Raw genomic sequence first — 20432 nt, 5'->3', positions numbered from 1 at the left:
ATCTGAAATGACTGTTTGGAGATGGTTCCACCAGTATGTTGCATGTGAAGATCTTTGATCAAGAATTGATCAAGTTAAAGGCCATCTTCGAAGGAAAGCAGTATATTAAATGCTAGCTCGGTGATCAACCAGTGTTTCAACAATGTTAATCAGTATTTAAAATACCCTTTGACTTGACCAATTCTTGATCAAAGGTTTTGGGGCGTGTGTCATGGAACAAACTTTGAAAGTCGAAGTAATCAAGCTTGATGGCAGATTGCATCTCCAAAGAACTTAACCAAAAGGGAAACTATCTTATGGCACACAAATCTTCCAGTGGTCTTCAGTTTCTGCTCATTGCATCATCATGGACAGAGATGAATAGAGCTCCGTAAACTTACATATATACCACCAATTACCGTATTGTCAAGAGATGGAGAGAGAAGCTGGAAGAATTATGGGCTCATGTAATATGTTATAGTGTATCATGTAATATGTTGCTCCTGTTATTGCTTCTGTGAATCATTTTATTTGTAAATAAAGTTTGTTCTGCACAAAATGGCCAAGTATTCTGTTGCACTAATTGACAGTAGATGTAGTGGGCATCCTATGCATTCTCCATCAAGCAAATGAGTGTAATTAAGGTTAATTGTTGCACTTGGGATATGCTAAGTGTAAATCCCCCTCATACAAGTGCACAGAAACTCATACCTCAGGCCACTGTTCAAGCACAGCACCAATATCAGGATTATATGAAGACAGCCCTGGATATAGACTGGAGTCACTCTAATCTATTTTGCATTTCTACACAATAGAAGGTGCCAGTGTAGTGACTTGATGTCCATTATTTCTCAGTAAATGCTGCAGGCCTTGGGCTAGTACTGGGAATAAACTTACAACAAGCACCAGTGTTAAAGGATTTAAAAAAAACACAGGATAGACAGGCTTGAAATATTTCCACCAGAACAGAGAAAAAAAGAGGGGGGATTTAATTTTTTTATATCATAAAGGATTTTGATCGGATGAATCGGGAAAGACTATTTTGCCGGCTTTGGGAATCAGTGATGAGGGTTCATCAATTTAAAATAGTCACTAAGAGAGAGTGATGGGAGGGGTTAGGAGAAAAATCTTTATGAAGGGAGCTGTCAGAGCATGGTCATTTTTGCCATATGGAATAGCTGAGGCAAAAGCCATTGCAATTTTTAAGGGAAGAGTAGATAAATATTTGAAGCAGAGGAAGATACAAGGCTATGGGGAGGGAGGGCAGTGGGATTAGTTTTGGATTGCTCTTGAGATCTGGTGCAGACACAATGGACTGAATGGCCTCCTTCTGCGCTATAAACATTTATGGATTACGGCTTAAGAATTTACATTAAACTTTTCAGTACCGAGAAACTATAGATTATAAAGACTAAAATATATTACAAATAATACATTTTTAAAAAGGGACAATAAAAGTTGTTTAAGATAACTTACACAGATTTGATTTTCACCTTTATTATGGATAACTGTTCCAGTGCAAGTGTGCACACCAACATCCCTTCCAGCCATTCTGGCTTATACTACTTTGCTCTCCTCACACTAGCCCAGGCATAGCCACATCAGTAACTGCAGAGCTACCAAGCCAGAATTCTTCATGTCACAAAAGCATTTCCTTTTGCCCAGCAAAATCCTCATACCAAATATTTCCACCAGAATTCAAAGATTTATCTGTAAAGGTCTGAACAGTATTCCTGCAAGGTTTTCATTTTAAAAATTGTCATGTTTCTGTACTTAAAAAGATCAAAAAGTTTTGTTTACTTTTTTCTCCAAAAGGGTAGTCCGTAAAGCAAAAATTTGAAGTCTTTGTATTTTTCCATGACAAGCTCTTCTTAGTGTATGCACTGCAAAACTATTCACTTTAATACAAGTGTCAGGTCTAATTACATAGGAGTAAAAAAACAATTTCAATGCAGTCTTTTTTTTTCTGACATTTATTGCTGCCTGTTGTTCTTCTATCCTGATTAATAAGGAGCCATCCATAATTATGGTATTTACAAGTAATACTTTATCCCCCTCTCCTAAAAGAATGCTGTAACAATGGAAATTGTGTTTATCTAGAACATTAATCACAGCTCATCCCACACAATCTGTATTTGTGAACATGTTAATGATCAGAGCCAAACTTAACAAGTATGGAACACTGAAATTTATGGAAAAGGAAATTCTCCAACAGGAGACATTTATTTTACTCTTAACCCTAGCCAGCAGCTTGCAATTCCTCAAACTCTCTCTGCTTAGCATTAAGTTCTGTCCAAGGTTCTGTACAGCTTGAAATCTTGTACAGCTGATTATTTGACAAAATGCATTTTAAAATACATTTTTCTTTGCTGTTTTAGAAATGGACCTTCTTTTCAGATGCCCTGCAGCGCACACCATTCTTCAAAAAAGAGCATGCGATTGTCCTGCGCTTGAGCCTCTTCCACTCAAGATAGCCAACAGGAAGTGCCCACACTTGCCTTCTCATTTATCCTCCTTCCCTGTGGTGGAAGCACTTCAGTTGGCACCAGGATGAGATTGGAAACTCACAGTATGAGAGTGTGAACCATTCTGTGGTGCAGTAGTGAGGAAACCCTGGTTTATGTGTTTTCTGTTGAGTGTACTCGATACTGGTAATAAGGATTTATTTATTGTACAAAAAAAGAAAATATCAAGTCTTTGAAGATAAAAGGGTTAAAAGAAAAACAGCTCAGGTCCTTTAAAATAAAATTAGATTGTTTTATTATTTCCTAGGTCTCTAGTAGAGCTGTTCATGCTGAATTACTGGATGCAGCGCTCTGTAATGTGGGCCTGTTAAGCTCAAACACCAACTGCCCCGCCTGCTCCCAGCAGAGCCATTAAACCCCCTGCCCCTACCCCCACCCCTCGTCTTCCTACTCCACACTGGACAGGACTTCTCCTATCCTTTTTGTCTTTTTGGATCAAAGGTCTCTCTCCCCCCATGCTGCACAGTCTCTGTTTGTGCCCCCTTCCTCCCCAAGACACACTCCTTTGATTCCCCCATCAAATGGGCATAAGAGGCTCTCTGCTTCTGCCTTGCTCCAACCCCGACCAGTTTGGTTCCTCCTCTCGTGCCCCAAAAGATCTCTCTTCCCCCCTCATTCCTCCTCCCCACATTATTACTCTGTATTTTCTGGGCTGCAGCAGCTGAAATAAACATAAGAAGTTTGCTCATGAAAGACAGGCTCCTGCCAATGCTCTAACTGCTTTTTAATCACCCTCATCACTGTCCCTCTTTTCCCTACTCTCAATATTTCTGATTTCTTTTCACTTCTCTTTCTTACTCTTCTGATTTACTTACTTCTTTCTGCAGCATCCACTTGCAATAGTGCATGGGTAGGGGAAGGAATGGGTTATGGAAATAGCATGGTGAGATTGGGAGGGAGCTGGGAAGTTGTGTTGGATGGTGTCCCTGGGAACTGTAGAACAAGATATCACTAAGCAGATAAATAAACTCCAGCAGACGGATTCCTGCAGATGCGTTAGTGAGGGAAAGTGGCCATATGATTCCGGAGTTTCTCTGCTAAGAAGGCCGACAAATAAACTTTGACAGATAGAGGGTCTCCAGCTGATGCACCTGCTTGGGATGGTCACTTGCTGATTCTTGTGAGTTGTCCTTTTGGTTAGTGTTGTAGAAATTCAATATAAATTTTATATGGATGCTTGCAAGGGGAAGAGTGTTCCTGGAGACTAGGATGTTCTGAAGCCTGGCAAAGTCTCACTGTGCTGTTAATGGGAAGGGGAAATTCTTGCAGCCATGTTTATAGGCAAGTATGCGTGTATGGTTGCGCAATAAATTTTACTTTTAGGGGTTTGAAGTGGAGGTGATGAGTAACTAACCTTTAGGCTAGAGTGTGATTGTGTAGACTTTTGGGCGGAATGGAATATGACGAGAGAATACTGGAAAGGTTTTGCGTAGTGATAGGTTTTTTTACTTTTGTTATTCACCAATTAAAAAGTAGAAAAGCACAAGAGACTTAAACACTTAGCCAATAAGGAAGAAAATCTACCGACAACTCAACCATCACAACACGGATAGCAGACTTGATGTACACGACAGGCACACAAAATTTTATTTAAAGATGCTCAGTAGATCCCCTTTATATAATGCTCCTAAGTGAAGCAGTCTCCTGATGAAAGGTACACTTTTTAAATGGTTCTCTCACCAGTAGAAAACCCATATTGAAGTCAAAAAGTCCCCTTTATTAGGTTACTGCACTCCACTTTAGAACATAGCTTCCAAACATGGTTATAAATGGGGTCCCACTGTATTGTCCAAGCTTAACTGGCAATTTTTAATACATCAGTGCTGACCATAGAGGCAGGAGAACAGTTCTGTTTATCACGACATAAGTTGCCAGAATAGTTTTTGTTATTCAGTTAATTTCAGGCAAATAATTGACTATTTCTATCAAAATAAAGGGAATTTGAAAAATCAGGAAATACTATGTTGAAATTCATCTAGATCAGCTGCTAAAATGGCTGAAAGTGCATGGAAGCAGAATTTCAATGTGAGCAGAATATTAGCTTAGTTGCTGGTGGATCTGAAATAATTTTCAAAGAGGAACACTTCAATAACCAAAAGTGTGCCAAGATGCCTTGTCCTCTGATATCGACAATGGATTTTTTTTGTTGTCTGTCTTGTGAACAGATATTGATAAAGAAGAATTAAAGCATTTGACTAAATCAATAAGCTGTCTTCCACTGCTGAAAAATAAACTCCTGGAGCCAAAGTCACCTATATGGACATATGTGTGCTTCTTTCTTTCTTTCTATCTGTGCTTCATACAATAGCAGTAAAGGTCAAATTACTTCAAAAGTTTCAAACATACATATTTAATTCTTAATATTGGGTGTGGGCAGTTAGCATGATTAGGTCTGGCTCAGAGCATATAGAGAATAAACCTGAGAGTGTGTTATAAGACTGAAACACAATGAAGGAATTGGAAGAGGACTAGTAATCCGGAGGCCTCGATTAATGATCCAGGGAATGTGAGTTCAAATCCTACCATGGCAGTTTGAGAATTTGAATTCCATTTTTAAAAAAAAATTTAGAAATCAAAAGCTGGCATCAGGAAAAAGGTGACCATGAAGATTTCAGATTGTCGTAAAAAAACAACTGGTTCACTAATGTGCTGTAGGAAAGGAAACCCGCTGTCCTTACCTGGTCTGGCCTCAGTGTGACTCCAGTACCACACCAACATGGTTGACTCTTAACTGCCCTTCGAAGTGGCCTTGCAAGCCATTCAGTTGTATCGCTACAAAGTTGGCACCCACCAACACCTTCTCAGGGCAACAAGGGATGGGCAATAAATGCTGGCCTTGCCAGCGATGTCCACATCCCGAGAATGAATAATAAAAAAAAAATCCCTGGAACTCAATTTCAGGAGAGTCATTAAAACCCTTCAAAATTTATACAGTCCGTAAGACACACTTACTGATTTTTTTTTAAAATTAATACTTTTTTTAATATTAAATGTTGTCGAACTTAGCTCTCCTGATGGCTCACTTTGAAAAGGCTGCATGTAACTGAGCCACACAGACCAGAAGATCCCAGGTTTGAGTCCTGGGGCCCGATTTTAGCACCCGCTATCGGGTGCGTTCTCAGCGGGGGGGCCCCGAAAATCACGAAATCCAGGTGCGGGACCGGATCGCGCCTCGATCCCGCCCACTTCCGGGTTCCCTGGTGACGTGCCGGCGTGCGCGCGCAGCCCCCGCTGGTGGGAATCCCGCAGGCAATTAAAGCCAGCGGGATGCCACTTGAGAGTATTTACTTTGCTTGTTCAGGTCATTAACTGACCTGATTAAGGGACTGTGTGTGATTTTTGATTAACATGGGACTGTTTCACACACTGGGGGAAACACTCCCAGCTCGAATTGACGTGTTGCAGCTGTCAGCCTTTGGCAGCTGCAAAGGTCCATTTGACAGGTGGGGGGGGGGGCGGAGACCCTCACCCATTGCAGGAGGCCGCTCTGTCACTTGGGACAAAGTTTGGCCTCCACCAACCTCCTCCTGACACTCAAAGTCACCAACCTGCACACTTACCCCGGGGTCAGGAGACATGTACCTACCTTGCGGACCCCCTCAGATGTACATATTGCGGATGGGGGCCGCCGTAGCTGCAGTCATGACCTCCTCGGAGGGCGAACAGCATCACCAGCCTCGCCATCCACGCCGTCCACCTCTGACACGTGGAGCTCCACAACAGAGTGCTGTGACACATCCACCTGTACAGCAGGACGGAGGGCTACCGCAGAGAGAGATGCGTCGCAGAGGGCACTACCCTCGCCACACGTTCCACAGACCGAGGCTCAGCCTCCTGGACCTCTCTGAGCAGCAGTGCACACGGAGGCTCAGAGTCACTCGACATGTAGCCGTGGACATCAGCAGCCTCTTTCATGCCGAGCTGCTCCTGGCTGGCCCGTGCACCATCTTCCTACCTGTCGCTGTCAAAGTCACCACTGCCCTCCCGAACTTCTCCTCCACAGCCTTCCAGGCTGCAACCGGGGACATCCCCGATGTGTCTCAGTCGTCTGCGCAGAAGAGCCCTGCAAATACACCTACATCCACTCTGCAGTGACACACTGGGTGGCATCAGTGGTGGGTCCTCATAGTGATACCCAGGAGTGGGCATTATTGCACAAACCAGACAGGATTCGCGAAGACATGGCAGTAGTGGCGCCAATATAATGCGTGATGTGAGTTGTTCTGAAATTCAATATAAGTAACAACCATGACAAACCCTCAAACACCCTTGTGCATCCCCTTCATGCTCACGACACGTTTGCCTTACGCTGCCTACTGCACATATGTGATGCATGCCCTGTGGCTGCAGCACAGGTGGTGGCAGGTTGAGTGGGGCTGGCCTTGAGAGAGATGCACGAGAGGGTGAGTATGGGATAGAGCCATGAGATTGTATGAGGATTGGGTTGTGTGGTAGTGGCGGGGTGAGTACTCGTGAGGTGAGTAGGTGCAGGTAATATGAGGATGGGGTTTGAGTGGGTATGAGGGATGATGGGACAGAGTAGTGTTGGCAGTGCCGAAGGAGATGTGGGGTGGGGGCAGTGATGTGGCAGACGGAGTGTAGGGGAAAGACTACGTGTACTCACTGTGGTTGACCTACTGAGGTCATTGGACCGCCTCCTGCACTGTGTGCAGGTGGGCGATATGTTGGTGGCGCAGGTGACCCCCTCTGCCACCTCGAGCCAGGCCTTCCTGGTGGCGGAGGCAGGCCACTTCCTCCTGCCCGCCGGGGGGAAGATCTCTGTCCTCCCCCTCCTCCTCACTCCATGTATTGATACCTGGGGTGAGGCATCATTAAACTGGGAGCAGCCTTCCCCCTGGGCTGCTCCATGCAGTCATCTTTGCTATTGGTTGCAGCATCTGTCAGTGGAGGACTGCCCCTTTAAATAGAGCGCCTCCAGCTGACAGATCGTACTGCGCATGCGCAGCCCGCCCGACGCACAGATCAGCAGCATGGAACCCGGAGGAGCAGGTAAGTGAATCCAATTAGTGGTTTGCCTGCTATGATCGCGCGGGAAACCCACTAATTTCACCGGGCGCGTTTTCAACGCGCCTGATGGACCACCCGCCGAGAACCCGCACCCCTGGTGAAATCGGGCCCCTGGTCTGTGCTGAGTTAGTTGAGCACAGTGGAGAGGGGAGCATGGATCCTACGGTTAGCTTCAATGTTCCTGGACTAGGAAGGGGGAAATGAGGCTTAGCTCTGATGTACCCCCTCCCCGGTCAAACAACTTGCCAACAATCACTGTCTAGGCTCCTACATGGAGAATGGCCACGGTCAGCAACTGTGGTGGCAAGTGCCAGCAGAAATATATGCCTTCAGTAGGGAGGGAAGAAAATATAAATAAGTAAAATGAAGGGTCGACTTTTCCCAATCCTGTTCTGTTCCCTGATTTTCTCAATGCCTCCAGCAACCATTTCCACTAGCTCAAGGGGCTGGAAGAGAGAATTTTCCATAAATGTACATAAGAACTTCTTGAATGATAAGGAAAACAGCTTTACTGGAAAATACATTGTATTCTACCACGTTATTAGCAATCCTGTGTTGATTATACTGAGTGGAAGCAACTGTGCAACATTCTGAACTGCTTATCTAATATAAGATGCTGTATTTTGTATTTTTGTTTAAGAGGAGTTCTATTGTAACCAATAAGAGGTTTGCAGAGCACTTTACTTTTATTATAGACCATATTTCTCGGCCACTCTGGACTCCTTCTAAGCGTCAGCCACAGCAGTACGTTTAAATCATGCACCCATTCTACTCAACAATATGACTTTTAACTTTCTTGAAGCTCTTAAAAGGGACTTTTTAAAAAAAAATAAAGATCTATACCATCACTATACAACATTGATGCTCATATTAAACTATTTTCCCCAAATTATCACCTGTTTAATTTATTTCTTTTTTGGTGATTGATCATTTAAAGGGAGTAAAAAAACTAAAAGACATCAGAAAACAAAGCTTTTTTGAGTTTTACACAGTGGTTTAACAAGTATCTGAAGAATAACATAAGACAGACATTAAAGTGAATCGGCAATCCAAATGGTTAGCAAATCACTGAGTTTAAAAAAATACAACATACTGGGTACTAAAATCTAACTTTTACAGATAAAGAATTCAATTAAATAGTATTTTTCTTTTTTTTTTGCAGTCACTGTTTTCAGGTGTTAAATGGCATATTTAAGATTTCACATTAACTCTCTTAACCCTGTGAGGAATGAGCATCCTTTGTAGTCTGCAAACTACAGGCATTTTTAGATCGTTATGAAATGTTGAGGAAAATATTTTTTGTACATTGGTGCCAAATACTGCAAAGAATTTGTGCAACACATAGGCCCTTTCTCCAACAGATTAAACCCTTAAATATTAACATGTTTATGGCTCCCTCTGTAATACACAACCCATCAAGCATCCATCACTACAAAATGGTGTGTCCTACTCCCAAAGAGCGTTAGAGAGGGTCTACTTTAGGTGCAAAGAACAGTTATCCATCAATAAATCCTTTCAACATGAATTTTTCAGGTGGTTAATGTTTTATCTTATATCGCAGAATTATTGCAAACAAAAAGTCAATGTTTTAAAACAGCATATACACAGCAGTTTATAGGAGAGGGTTAGTAATGTGGCATGTAATGAAACTGAATAGATTTTTTGCAAGAAACAAATATATCTTACTCTTTTATTTTAAAATGGGTGCTATAAAGCCACATTTGATTACTTTACAGGGACAATGTATCAGTACAGATATCATATTGAGAGCTCAGCAGTTAAACAATGAAATAGAGCAACATGGGGCTAGCCATAAATAAATGCCCCTCAGTGGCTGATAACTATATGATGCGTGTGCAGGGAGCACATTGGAACATACCAGAAGTAACGGGTCCAGTGCTAAGCGTCATGGGTATTTTCAAGATGGCACCACCCATGAAACAGTCAGAAATATGGTCTATAAATTGAAAAAAAAGTGTTTGTTTCCAATAACAGATCTAAAAACTATATACGGAACAGCAAAATATGAAATACATTTTTTCAACTGCTCTGTGAAGCATACTTAATATAGGCAAGGCTGAAAATAGCCAAGTCTCAGATGCAAATATGAAATAAGTAATTGATAGCTTCTCAAGTCAGTGTCTACCCTAAGCATTCAGTGCTCCTTAAAGTCAACTAGGATTAGGAAATTTATCATCTTGTTACGGGCCCCAAAACAAATCTCCCTTTTGTGTACACTGGGAATGTCTGCGTGAAATGCTGGCAAACTGTTTGTATTCAGTAACAAGGCCTGTGCAGAAAATGCTATTAATCTGTCCACTCCTATGCAGAAGGTCCACTTTTTCGGCCATTTTCTTTTTCTTGTTAATAAAATAGCCTTTTGGCTTCATCCCATAGCAGAAATGGTAACATGTGGAGCTAAATGGATGCCTTTCACAGAAAAGAAGAGAAATATTATGTCAACTCTTTGTCATGATAAACAGACAATGCTCTTCCTCTGACATTAATACTGGGAAAAGCTGACAGTCAAAGGACATGCTATTCTAATGCTGAGAAAAAAAAATTACATCAGAAATTTAAAATGCACCATTTACACTTTTGGGTTAGCCATTACCATAGAAAATGTTTGAAAAATGTGCACCTCAATAACATCACAAATTTCATTACAGTGCAGTCAGTGAGATCTTAGGAACATAAGAACAGGAGTAGGCCATTCAGCTCCTCGAGCCTGTTCCGCCATTCAATTAGATCATGGCTGATCTGTATCTTAACTCCATTTACCCGCCTTGGTTCCGCAACCCTTAATACCTTTGCCTAACAAAGATCTATCAATCTCAATTTTGAAATTTTCAATTGACTCCGAGCCTCAACAGCTTTTTGGGGGAAGAGAGTTCCAGATTTTCACTATCCTTTGTGTGAAGGAGTCCTTCCTGACATCACCACTGAACAGCCTAGTTCTCATTTTAAGGTTATATCCCCTTTGTTCTGGACTCCCCAATCAGAGGAAATAGTTTCTCTCTATCTACCCTATCAATCTTCAATCCAAATCATCAAGGACTGTGAAACTACTTTTGTTCCCAAGTACATTTTTTGGATTAAAATATCAAATTCTATGATAGGATATGGAGCGGGTGTATCTGAGTGAAGGGGAAGGAGGTTGTACCTAACACGTACACACTTTCAAAGCAGGTCTTCTTATCAGCTAACCAAAAAGGGGTTGAAATAAACACCCACAATGGTAACGTTTCAAAAACTTGTCTTCCTTGAAGACCTGATTGCGGCTATTTTTATTCTTAGCATGTTTCAGCATATTTGCCGCTTGCCACTTTTTTTGCAATTACAAGGCTACAGCAGTGAAAATAATTCCACTTGGGCTGATGCACAGAACTATTTTCTGATGTCTTAGCTATACAAAACCAACTGAACAAACATGAAACATGCAGCTTAAAGACTAGGTCCCTGGCCTTCAGTAGAACGGCCCATCCAACCAGTGCTTTCGAAAGGCAGAGTCCACACTTAACTGTTGTTTCATACCTTATTCTGTATGAACAACAAATGGCGTTAAGGCCTGTTGGAATAAATCAGCTGTAGAGAGAAAGTGTTGTCTCTGTAATATTTTCTGATATAATTAAAGTGCGCTTAAGTTTCAGATAGCTTAATGCACAGATAATTGTGCGCGCACTCTGTAACTGATATGTTTTACTTTTAACAGAAGCTTAAATGCATTATGAAATTGCAGACAGTTCTATAAAGTACACAATATCTTCATCAGTCGCTACTCTGTCATTTCAAATGGTTAATTCAAATAGGCTTGTGCATCTCGATCAATTAAAAGTCAAGCTTCAGTAAAATGAAATGAGCCTTAACCGGCTCAAACAGTGAACCAGGATGTTAAACATGATGTGGAACAGTCACGCTTGAAGAGGCTCCTTACCTAAAACTCCGCTAGGCTCAATGGGATACTCCAGGATGGAAGTACCTGGTGCCAGTGTGTAAGGATAGTCGTAGGGAGTATAGATTAGACCGGCTTCAGGTGCAGGAGGCACTAATGCAGTCGGATGAGGGGATCCATTAGGCATGACTGTTGCTGTTTGAATTTGCCTAATTAGAGGCATAATAGTTGGACCAGCTGGTGTCGGGGCTCGCAAGGCAGCTGGTGGTAGAACCGACGTGGGCCCTGTAATGATCCGTGGAGCTTGGGCTGTTGCTGCAAGAGAAAAGGCAAGGGCAGCTACAGTAAGCGAAGAAAATTCATAGAGAAGGTGCGGAGAGAACGGCGTGTTTCGGATAAAGGAAAAAAGGGAAATGGGGGAAGCAAAAAAAGCAGAGGAATGGAAGAAAAAAGAAGAAATCATTAGTACATGCAGTGATTATATGCAATGCTAAAGCACTTTAAACTAAAAACCAAACCCACTCCCAATCAAACTCAATCACATCAAATAAAAATGTGAACTCTTACATTTACATGTAGCCAGGTTTAAATAAAAGTACACAGTGGACTAATACATTAGAATCACTGCATGTAATGTATAATGAAGCTGAGCTTGTACGGTACATTCTCATTTTATCCAGGTAAACTTACCAAGGCTTTTCATTATTCAGAAGTCAACAACCAAGATTTCATTAGCAGGACTTTTATACAATCAACCCCTCCCACCATGGCACTATTCAAAGAGGAGCAGGGGAGTTATCCCCGGTGTCAGTCATTGTAGGTACAGCACAGAAGGCCGCCATTCGGTCCATCGTGCCTGTGCCGGCTCATTGAAAGAGCTACTGCTTAGGCCCACTCCACTGCTCTTTCCCCAGAGCCCTGTAAATTTTATCCCTTCAAGTATTTAACCAATTCCCTTTTGAAAATTACTATTAAATCTGTTTCCACCACTGTTTCAGGCAGTGCATTCCAGATCATAACTCGCTGTGTAAAAAAAAAAGTTTCCTCATGTCGCCTCTGGTTCTTTTGCCAATCACCATAATTCTGTGTCCTCTGGTTACCAACCCTTCAGCCACTGGAAATAGTTCTTCCTCATTTACTCTATCAAAACCGTTCATGATTTTGAACACCTCCATCAAACCTCCCCTTAACCTTCTCTGCTTTAAGGAGAACAACCCCAGCTTCTCCACATAAAAGTCCCTCATCCCTGGTACTATTCTAGTAAATCTCCTCTGCACCTTCTCTAAGGCCTTGACATCCTTCCTAAAAAGTGTGGTGCCCACAACTGAACACAATACTCTAGCTGAGGCCTAACCGGTGTTTTATAAAGGTTTAGCATAACTTTCTTGCTTTTGTACTCTATGCCTCTATTAGTAAAGCCCAGGATCCCGTATGCTTTTTTAACAGCCTTCTCAACCTGTCCTACCGCCTTCAAAGATTTGTATATGTGCACCCCCAGGTGTCTGTTCTTGTACGCCCTTTAAAATTGTACCACTTAGTTTATATTGCCTCTCCTCGTTCTTCCTACCAAAATGTAACACTTCACACTTCTCTGCATTAAATTTCATCTCCATGTGTCTGCCGATTTCATCAGTCTGTCTATGTCCTCCTGAAGTCTGTTACTATCCTCCACATTGTTTAATTGAAATAAGGCTCAACCCTTTTCCTACCTACGTCATTGGTTCCCACTTCTGGCTGTTCCCCTCCCCCTCGCAGAATGTCCTGCACTTGTCAGTGATGTCCTTCACCCTGGCACCAAGGAGGCAACACACCATTCGGGACTCATGTCTATGGTCGCAGAAACTGCTTTCTAGCCCCCTGACTATCGATTAGCCTATAACAACTGCATTTCCACACTTTCTTGTGCCCCCCCCACCTGTCCAGCTGACTCTCCTATGGTGCTGAGGATTTGCTTCTGACTGCACTCTCCTGGTCAATATTTATCCCTCAACCAACACCAAAACCAGATGATCTGGTAATTTATCTCATTGCTATTTGTGGGACCTTGCTGTGTGTAAATTGGCTGTTGCATTTCCTACATTACAACAGAGACTACACTTCAAATGTACTTCAATGGTTATAAAGTGCTTTGGGACATCCTGACATCGTGAAAGGCGCTATATAAATGCAAATTCTTTCTTTTGTTCTTATTTGGCAGCAAGTACTGAAGAGTCTCCATTCTAAAATTCAGTATGTGCAACCACAGGTGTCACTGGCCAATACACTTCCCAGTCTTCATTAATATCCCTATTTTCTGGTTGCAGCAGTTCAAAATACTATCGAGGGTACTGCTTGGTGAATCAGACAGTGGGATATGTTTTGATTTCACCTAGCAAAGAGCTGGCACAGACACAATGGGCCAAATGGCCCCCTTTCTGTGCTGTAAACATCCACGGTTCTATAAACTTTGACAGCAACGATGCTTAGTAACATGACCAGCCTTATTTCAATTAAAGTGGAGCACTCTCTTCCTGAAATAGGCCAGCTATGTGTCAGAAGTTATTGCGAAGGTGTCCGATTGCCATCTTCTTTCAAATGTCGATAACCTAAACTCGTTAGATTTGAATTCAAGCAGGAAATTTTTATATGAGTATTGACCAGATAAAATCGAATCCACCGTACAGGGACTTGCAGCTGGTTACACTGCACCATCCTTTTAAAGCTAGTGAACACACTGCACTATTTAGTGCATTGTACTCCAGCAAATCCTTGCAGCCACATGCATATAGGTTATATCAAGCATACAAATTCCTTTATGTTGTTTGCCAATATTTTGAGTTTGATTCGAGAGAGAGAAATCAGGGGAAATAAAAAAAAAGTTTGCTCATTTGCAGCAGTGAAAGTTTACTTACAAAATGAGCAGACAGGGTGTGGTAGAATCATGCACTTTAGAAAAAGTTTCTAAGCACTGGGAAAAATGGAGAATAAAAAAAAAACCCATTGTGATTACAAGCCAGTAATATAGTCAAGAGGTTCAGATAATTTACATATACAAGGGTAAGTTTTGCAAGTCTCAGCTCCTGACACAGAGCCTTGCTAGAAAGGAACGAGGGTCAGAGATAACACTATAGGACCGAATCTGGCACCTGTGCTCCTATCCAGAAAGACTACCCACCTGAAGTAGGGCCGTACAAATTTACCCTATTGAATAACTGGGAGTGATCACAGGCAGTAATCTAATTAAGAGGTTCGTATGACATTAAAATGTGACAAAAAAAGTTTAAAAATATAATTTGAATCCCAAAAGTTAAGTTCATTTGACTGCAACCCCTAATAATTTATTTATAATGTACTATTTCGATTTTATGTGGCGATGTCCTTCTATTTTTGGTCAGCCTTTTCAGCTTGTGCCAGTCTTGGAATGGATGGCACTAATGCACCCTTGTCCTTGATATTTAATGCTGTTCACAAGGGAATTGAAGACCACAGGTTGACAGACATAATCTCCCATTGATTAGCAAGGAATTTCTGTGCCCAATAATTATCTATGCAACAGTGAGTCTTTTCCTTTAACAATCAGGCCAAAAACCAACAAGTGAATTCCTGCAGAAAATAACAGAAATTCTCATTAACAAGAGAGGTACCCAAAATTTTTGTTTAAAAAGTGAGAAAATATAAGATTTCTTTTTTGTGACAGTCCAGGCAGAAACACCAAATCTGTACAGGTACAGACAGTACCAGAAGGTGCTCTGTGTTACTTCATGCTGTCCAAAGGATAAATGCAATAATCTCTGCTCATTCGTTTCATGAGTGCACAATGCTCTATCAAACTGTCAAACAGTAACTATGCATTTCTCACTGTCAGCAGCCTTAGAATCAATTTTGCCAGTTAGTTTCTTATTTCAAGGAACAAATGGTATTTTGTGGGCTGGCCTATCACAGCTTCATTTTGCGTTGGGATTTCAGCACTTTTCTGAGCATTCCTGGGGGGACTGCACATTTTGTACCAAACTGAGAAATTTATTTCAATCCAGGCACACCTGCCTTTGGTTTACCCTGGTGGGTTTAGCTTCTGGAAGAATGAAGCTGTTGCAATGTATTTAAATCTTAGTAGGTACCCCTCTCCCCCAGGTGCTCAATATAGAATGCATTTGTGCCAATAGTTTTGCTGGGTTGTCTGAAAGAGGAACATTATACAAGTTGTGCGGTGCTCATACTAGGCTCTATAAGCCCATCGTATCCTTACGTGATTTGATGTTGGCATCTCTATAAGTGCCATTCAGAATCGCTAATTCCATCAGCTGCATCTTCTTCAGGTTATCCTCTCCCTCTGCCTGAAAAACACAATAAAAAAAAAGTCTTATCAATGAAGCCCAGGTGCGCAAATCATTTACAAAACGAGTGACAGAACCTCGCTTCTAAAGATGATTGAAAAAAAATGAAAGGCAGTCATCACGGAAAATTGAGAAGTTATAACTGGCATTCAAATCTCCATCTTTCAGATCAGACATTAAACCGTGGCCCCATTTGCCCTCTCAGATGGATGTAAAAGATCCCATGGCATTATTTTGAAGAAGAACAGGGGAGTTCTCACCGGTGTCCTGGTCAATATCTATCCCTTAACCAACATCACCAAAAAAGATTATCTAGTCACCATCTTATTGCTGATTGTGGGACCTTGATGTGTGCAAATTGGCTGCCATGTTTCCCTACATTTGAAGTGTAGTCACTGTTCTAAGGTACACCATTGGCTGTAAAGCACTTTAGAACATCCTGAGGTCATGAAAGGCACTATATAAATGTAAGTCTTCTTTCTTTTGTACTCCAACTTGTGAAAAACGGTTAGTTGTACTGAAGCAAGAAGTTCCCCAATGGCCTAGTGAGTTATATCCAGTGACTAGTTGAGCCGTACAGGCTAGGAAAGTCCTAGATTCAATTCCCCCAGTGTTGGGTTAGCTGATTTCAGCCAGGGTGCTGGTTGGGACACTGTAATTAGCCTGAGCACACTAGCTTTGGGGGGGGGGGGGGTGGTGGGGGGGGTGGGAATCAGCCTGGTTTCCTGCTGCTATGCAGCCACCCCCTGCTGGAAATGTGAATATTGGAAGGGGACAAAATTATGATGGACTCAGTGGTAGAACAGTCCACTAACAATTAGTCGCATAGGATTAAAGGCTGCTCAGGCAAGGTGTTGGAGGTTGCCCAATGCCCAAAGAACTGAACTCTAGGAAGGAGTCAATGCCTTCAGGAGAGGAGCAGAGGGCAGAAAATTAGTTGGGGAAAAGACACTTCAGCAAGAAAGGATTTTCAGAAAATTATTTGCTGTTATGAATAATAAGATCTGAAGATTCATTTGAGATTTTACATCATACCCAAAACCACAAAATCAAATTTAATATCTGAAGCAGAGTTCAGCACCAAGCTATATTAGTCTGGCAGAGCAATACATAGCATCCTTAGCACAAACCCTAGTCTCTACAGGGACTAAATGTTCCACCTTCTCAAAGGTTGTTGCTAGTGGGGCAACTTTGGGCCACTGGTGATGGAAAATGGAAGTACTTTTAATGGAACAGAATCTAACAATAATGGTGAGTAATGTGATTAAAAAATGAGCATGAGTCAAGGTAAGTTTGGCAGTGGGATGGGCCAAAGGATCCATTTTTACCTATGATAATATTGTATATTGAAGGTAATGCAATAAATATCTAAAAAAATACAATCGTTGTCGACTTCTGTCTTTTGAGGTGCCTTGTTCTCCACCATTTGTGGCTGGGAGACCGATTGACACAGCCATCTCCCAGGCCTCTGTCTTTACTGTTTGAGTCAGCTGCAAGAAGTGCACGAGGGGATTCTGGTGACATCTTTCCTGTGAATTCCCTTCCTCACAGATTATCTGGTCATTATCACATTGCTGTTTGTGAGACCTTGTGTGCAAATTGGCTGCCACATTTCCTACATTACAACAGTGACTACACTGCAAAAGTAATTAATTGGCTGTAAAGTGCTTTGACACATCAGGTTGTGAAAGGTGATGTATAAATGCAAGTTCTTTCTTTCTTTCACAGCCAAATTTAAGAACTCGTTGAAGTGAGAGAATCAGATACTCTTTTTCCACTCTCGGTAATGCACTTCTAGTCTCAAACTTGTCAATTAGTAAATTAACACCGAGACCTGCGAACAAAGTTTAGAGCTTATCCTGTAGTTGTTCACTATTTGCAGTCAATGCTGATGAGAGCTCTCCTCATTGATCAGTCAGTAGAAGCATATCTCATGGTGGGGCAACAAGACATACAGGCCAAAATTTCCGATTCAATCCTGGTGGCTTTTTAAAAAAAAAGTTTCTGTTCTCCTTAATCATAAAAGTTGACTATAATACATGCTTGCTGCACCTGGTGCCTGCAGCCCTGGAGGAAGCTCCAACAAGTTCAGGAATCGAACACTTCTTCTCTGTGCTGGCTGGGGGAAGAGGAAGGAGAGCTGTGTATGCACAAGCAGCGTCCTCTACAATAAGACTCTGGAAATCTCCTGATCCACATGCGCAAGAATGATTATGACCGACCATATTCAGTTGCACACTCACTGCAGAACTGGACACAGCCTTAGTGCAGTGTTCTGCAATTTAAAGGGACATAGCACTACGTTACGAGGCTCAGGGTTAGCCTGCTCTGAAAACTTGACTGCCATACCACATTGATCTCTGAAGTAAGGTTGTGTTGCAATAACTGGGGCTCTAACTATGTTCAGTACAATTTAAGATTTTCATCAATTTATTTTGTAATTTAAACCAAGATGTTAAGAAAAATTGCAGAGCCATTCCAACTGCTGAAGCAATTACTTCATGGTGTTGTAGATCATGTCATTTTGTCCTCATTGAATAAAAACATGGTAAAGGATCTCGCAAGACATTACTAAATAATAGAGATGCTCACCCATTAGGAAAGGGGGAGGATTCTAAGATTGATTGAAATGCTGTCAGTTACATACTATAGGAGAAAGATGAAATAATTTTCACAAAACATTTTATTCAAAACACCAAGTGCATTTTGCCATTAACTATTGCTTAAAAAAATAATTTGGATAACAGCAGAAACACTTCATCCCCCTTGTCTTCTGCAGATTCATAGTGTTTCCCACTTGTGCTGCAGGGTGGCCATAAGTCCTGGCCATTTAAACCACTATCTATATATAGATATAGATATAAATAAATCGAAGGCAGCAACCCCCTTTCCAAATCTCTCCCGATTGAATAAAAGGTACAACCAAACCGGCCCAGAAAACAGCTGCAACTCAAAAATAAACAGAATGTTCCAGCACTTAGCTGGACTATGAGCTAGCATTTCAGTTAGTCAGTCTTCTAAACAGCAGCACTAGTAGCCGGATTTATTATTGAACTTACCAACAGCTACATCTCGAACTAATTCAGACAGTGCTTCCAGGAATATGGTGTAATTTTAAAAAATATATTAGTAACAGTGCCTCTCATTTTCACAAAACTGCCACTGGGGACTTTGCTCGCTGCCCAAGCTTTTTTAACTAACTGTTTCATTTAATTTTTACTATGTTCTTTGCTTCTTACACACACACACATTCGGATTTCTTTTTTCTCATGTTTTCCCCAAACATTTATTTTCTATATGAATTAAGATTTTCTAGATCGCTAAGGTCTATTAATTAGAAGTGGAGCGTGAGAGAAGGAATTACACAGGAAAAGTTGGCCAAAGTATCAAATCTCAGTTCTATACACTCTTGGGAATATATGCAGTTTACAAACAATGGGAACAAAAGGAAAGGAAAATTATATTAAAGAGTTGGCTCAATGACGAGCTCATATTTCTTATTCTTTTCTCGAAATGCTGTATAATGAAACGATGTTCTTAAGTTGGGTGGCTTTTTGAATTATGTTTTGGGGGTTTCCAGCTTTTGAAGTGCTTTGGTTTTTCCACATGATTAGATGTCCGCTAGCTTTTATTTAGGAGGGGGGAGAAAAAGGTCAGATTCCACATGCTTTGGCCATCGGAGACCCTAACAAGTCCCATGCCACTCCTGAATAGAAGGAAATCCTCTTTTAAGCAAAGTTCCCACGTCTGAAAGATTGAACAAGCTGGGGCTCTTTTCTCTAGAAAAGAGAGGGCTGAGGGGTGACCTGATAGAGGTCGTTAAGATTATGAAAGGGTTTGATAGGGTAGCTGCAGAGAAGATGTTTCCACTTGCAGGGGAGGCCAAAACTAAGGGCCATAAATATAAGAGTCATTAATAAATCCAATAGGGAATTCAGGAGAAACTTCTTTACCCAGAGAGTGGTTAGAATGTGGAACTCGCTACCACAAAGAGTTGGTGAGGCAAATAGCAAAGATGCATTTAAGGGGAAGCTAGATAAACACATGAGGGACAAAGGAATAGAAGTATATGCTGATAGGGTTAGATGAAGAGGGGTAGGAGGAGGCTAGTGTGGAGCATAAACACTGGCATGGGCCAGTTGGGCCGAATGGCCTGTTTCTTTGCTGTACATTCTATATGTAATTCTATGTCTGAACACAACACTGCACCTTGACAGTACTCAAGTTATAAGCTCTGCTGGAATAGATACAAGCGTCACTGCAGCAATGGTTCCATCCAAAATTCCATCAATAAACAAACTGAACCCGAAGGAAACTTTGGCAAGAAACAGGAATTTTAAAAGGTTACAAGTGAGGCTGGCAGTGTGTTCTCATTGTACACTTAACGTTACTTTAGTGACTCCAGTTAAATTATTCCAGCACTATTTCAAACAAATGTTTTTTATTGCAATGATTCAGTCACTGATTTGTACATTAACAGATTGACTGGAACTAAATATAATGAGCAAAGCCACTGATTTACAGTTTTCACAGAAAATTGGAAGTACTGTAGAATTTGATCCCCAAAACACTGATGAAATCCCAGAATCTCATGATAAAAATGTAGTATGATTTATTCAGTTGGCGCATATCAGGGACTCTGATCATGAATGTAAGCTTTGAGTGTAACAGAGTTCTATTGCAATACACTTAGGG

At 41.5% G+C, this 20432-nt stretch overlaps 1 protein-coding gene across 6 annotated transcripts in view; it reads right to left on the bottom strand.

The window, feature by feature from the left end:
- LOC137324669 (KH domain-containing RNA-binding protein QKI) overlaps positions 1–20432 on the bottom strand; it is a 528184-nt gene that overhangs the window by 7385 nt on the left and 500367 nt on the right. For 2 of the 6 annotated variants that reach the window (XM_067989236.1, XM_067989241.1), the window contains exons 5-7: positions 15650–15737; positions 11467–11763; positions 9412–9489 (exon numbers count right to left, since the gene is read on the bottom strand). In XM_067989236.1, the coding sequence (XP_067845337.1) occupies positions 9412–9489; positions 11467–11763; positions 15650–15737 (463 nt within the window). The remainder of the gene's footprint in view (positions 1–9411; positions 9490–11466; positions 11764–15649; positions 15738–20432) is intronic. The other 4 variants (XM_067989237.1, XM_067989240.1, XM_067989238.1 and 1 more) reach the window with 3 other exon arrangements.

Source organism: Heptranchias perlo, chromosome 8 (genome assembly GCF_035084215.1).
Source record: "Heptranchias perlo isolate sHepPer1 chromosome 8, sHepPer1.hap1, whole genome shotgun sequence".
NCBI lineage: Eukaryota > Metazoa > Chordata > Chondrichthyes > Hexanchiformes > Hexanchidae > Heptranchias > Heptranchias perlo.
Note: the sequence above shows the minus strand (reverse complement) of the source record. Positions and strands in the feature narration are given on the sequence as shown.